At 48.1% G+C, this 2,989-nt stretch overlaps 1 protein-coding gene across 1 annotated transcript in view; it reads left to right on the forward strand.

The window, feature by feature from the left end:
* mylka (myosin, light chain kinase a) overlaps positions 1-2,989 on the forward strand; it is a 59,749-nt gene that overhangs the window by 47,921 nt on the left and 8,839 nt on the right. The window contains exons 24-25 of the mRNA XM_008304867.1: positions 662-752; positions 834-1,037. Of these exons, the coding sequence (XP_008303089.1) occupies positions 662-752; positions 834-1,037 (295 nt within the window). The remainder of the gene's footprint in view (positions 1-661; positions 753-833; positions 1,038-2,989) is intronic.

Here is a 2,989-nt window from a genome sequence, read left to right on the forward strand (position 1 = left end):
CAACGCAACCAACACAACACAACACAATGCAACTAACACAACACAAAACAACATAACGCAACACAACACAACGCAACACAACGCAACGCAACGTAACACAACGCAACACAACACAACCAACACAACGCAACCAGCCTGAGTTTGGGTTTCATTTGGGGGTTTGTTGTGTAACGAGGGGGAGGAGCAACAGACCCCCAACTGAAACCCAAACTCAGGTGTTAATGGCTCCTTCAGGATATCAGTATGTGGAACTCCCAAATAGTCAGTCAGAGCTGATGAAGCCTCTTGGATGAGAGGTGGAACGTCTTCAAGGAACTCAAGCAGGTCCAGTTGCTACGATTAATCTACCAGAATAACCCTGAGCTGGAGGACTGAGAATCCTCACAGACAACACAACACAACGCTACACAACCCAAACATATGGCATGAGTTCGCTGAGACAGAAAACACGAAGCGTAGCTCATGATGACAACACACTGTGAAATGAAGACAGTGTGACCTGATGCCAGGTCATGTGACAGGAAACATGAGTACAGCTACGCCTGAGCTGTTGTGATGTCAGATACAGTGGTGTGATGTGAGAATGACGTGACACGTTACATGACAATGCAAACGATCCCAACCCGGTTCTGTTGACCCACACGTGTATTGTCTGCATCAGACTCAGAAAAGGAGCCGGACTACAGAGATGTGACCATCAGAACAGACGTGAAGGTGAAGGAGCTGTACGACGTGGAGGAGAGACTGGGAACGTAAGCTCCGCCCACTCTCCCACAATGCACCTGTGCTGCTCCGTGTCCTGAATGCATCCTAAAGCCTGTGTTGTGTCGCAGGGGGAAGTTTGGTCAGGTCTTCAAGCTCGTGGAGAAGGCAACGAAGAAGGTTTGGGCGGGAAAGTTCATCAAGGCGTACTCAGCGAAGGAGAAAGAGAACGTCCGGCAGGAGATCGGCATCATGAACAGCCTCCATCACCCCAAACTGGTCCAGTGTATCGACGCCTTCGAGGGCAAGTCGGACATCGTCATGGTCCTGGAGATGTAGGTTCACCATGGGAGCCAGGGGCTGTAGAGTATCACAGCGGAGTCCAGGAGCTGCACACAGTCAGTAGTACATGAGTCAGACGTGGTGGATAAAGAGCTGTGTGGCTGTGTTGGAAAATAATGTTGTGGCCAACTATGAGAGGAATGTGAGAGCAGCTATTTCCTCTCTGCTAAGTTTAGATCTGAAGGCAGCAAACACATAGAAACACAGTTTTTACCTCCAGACTGTAAATATTCAGCTTTTTTTGTTTTTTCAGCTCAACTCTTCACTGTCGTTCCTCCATATTCAGCGATGGACTGCTCATTTTGAATCATAGGATTGTATAAAAACCTTCTACGTTAACAGAATCAATCCTGTTTATTTTACATATAGACCACAGGGACGGAGGAAACGGTGCGTACGTGCTGAGGACAGCAGGACCGGTTCATGGCTGCAGCTTTATTGTCAACACAACAGGCAGAGAAATCATTGAAACGGCGCAGCAGTTTGTGGGTTCAAACGCAGCTCAGTCATTGAAGTTAAAAGCAGCCAGAGGCAGGTTCAGTTCTCGACAAAGCAGAGTCGGATGTCTGATCAGTTTAATCAGGGTTTATCGTCAGATAACAATGAACGGACCGGCGCATGTTGCTGTGATTGGCTCAGTGCCTCCCCACAGGCCCCCGGCGGCTGAACGCTGCAGCCTGAGTTCTGAGCAGAACCTTTGTGGCTGTAGCTTGGTCTCAGCCTGAACATCACACTGAGGTTGGTGGTGATTGGACAATGATCAGTGGGAGTCCTACTGAGCCCGCCCCATAGTTTGTCTGACGGTACCCATTCATAGTAGAATTGTGTAGTTTTTTGCCACAGTGCTGTTGGACGGGTCTGTTGAGGAAACTGCAAAACCCCTAAAAGTAGACTTTCTGGGACAGTGTTTCACATTATGTGTTCACTGTTTGTGCTTCTGAGGTCTGTCAATTACCAGCCAGTCAGCCTTCACATATGAGGGCCACATTTCAAGAACTGAATTTTTGGACCTTCATTACAGCGCCACCATGTGGCCGACTGGGCTCATGTTTCTTAGGAAGGGTTTGCACATCATTTGTAGTTATTGGGCCCAATTTAATGTTTCTGGATCACTGCAGCTCACAGCAGTTCGAAACATNGATACGGTACCATGAGGTCTGTAAGGTCACATGGAGCTGCTCATGGAGAGTTTATATGTTAGAAGCAGGATTTAAATTCTATCCTGGATTTTACAGGGAGCCACTGAAGAGAAGCTGATACGATAGAGATGTGATCTGGTACTGGTTCCTGTTTCTCTGCAACATAAAGTCCTGCAGTTCTGTGGAACCAGAACCTGAAGTAGTATGCAACGTGCGCATTTATTATTTACAAATGTTTGAATCAAAATATGCATTTGAACTTTTTGATTCTAAATGTACAAACCTGGAACTACTGTTTCCTCCACGTGCTGCAGATGTTGGGCTGTCTCCATTCTCCAGATGTTTCACCAGGCTCAGTGTTCATTCTGGATTGTCTGTCCAGTGAGCTTTACCTTCAGTCACTCTGCAGTCGATCTGTAGCATTCTGTGAGAAAGCCCGTTGTGCTTCAGAGACACGATGAACACCTGCAGAGTCAGGTGCTTTTGCTCCTGTTCAGTCAGTCTAAGCCCCGCCCACCCTTAGTCCACCTGCAGCTGGACCAGAGCCATGTGAACTCCTCACGACTGACCTGCATGAATGAGACTAACTGCCAGCTGATTGATGTCGACTAAACCCACTAACTGCTGCTGTTTGGTCTGACAGAGAACCAGGAGGAGGCCGAGGAGGAGGACGACGGTAGGAGACCATCAGTCACCGACGCAACACAACTGACACAACGCAACCAACACAACGCAACCAACGCAACGCAACCAACGCAACACAACCCACACAACGCAACAAACACAACACAATGCAACCAACACAA

Source organism: Stegastes partitus, unplaced genomic scaffold (assembly GCF_000690725.1).
Source record: "Stegastes partitus isolate 25-593 unplaced genomic scaffold, Stegastes_partitus-1.0.2 Scaffold2340, whole genome shotgun sequence".
Classification (NCBI taxonomy): Eukaryota; Metazoa; Chordata; class Actinopteri; family Pomacentridae; genus Stegastes; species Stegastes partitus.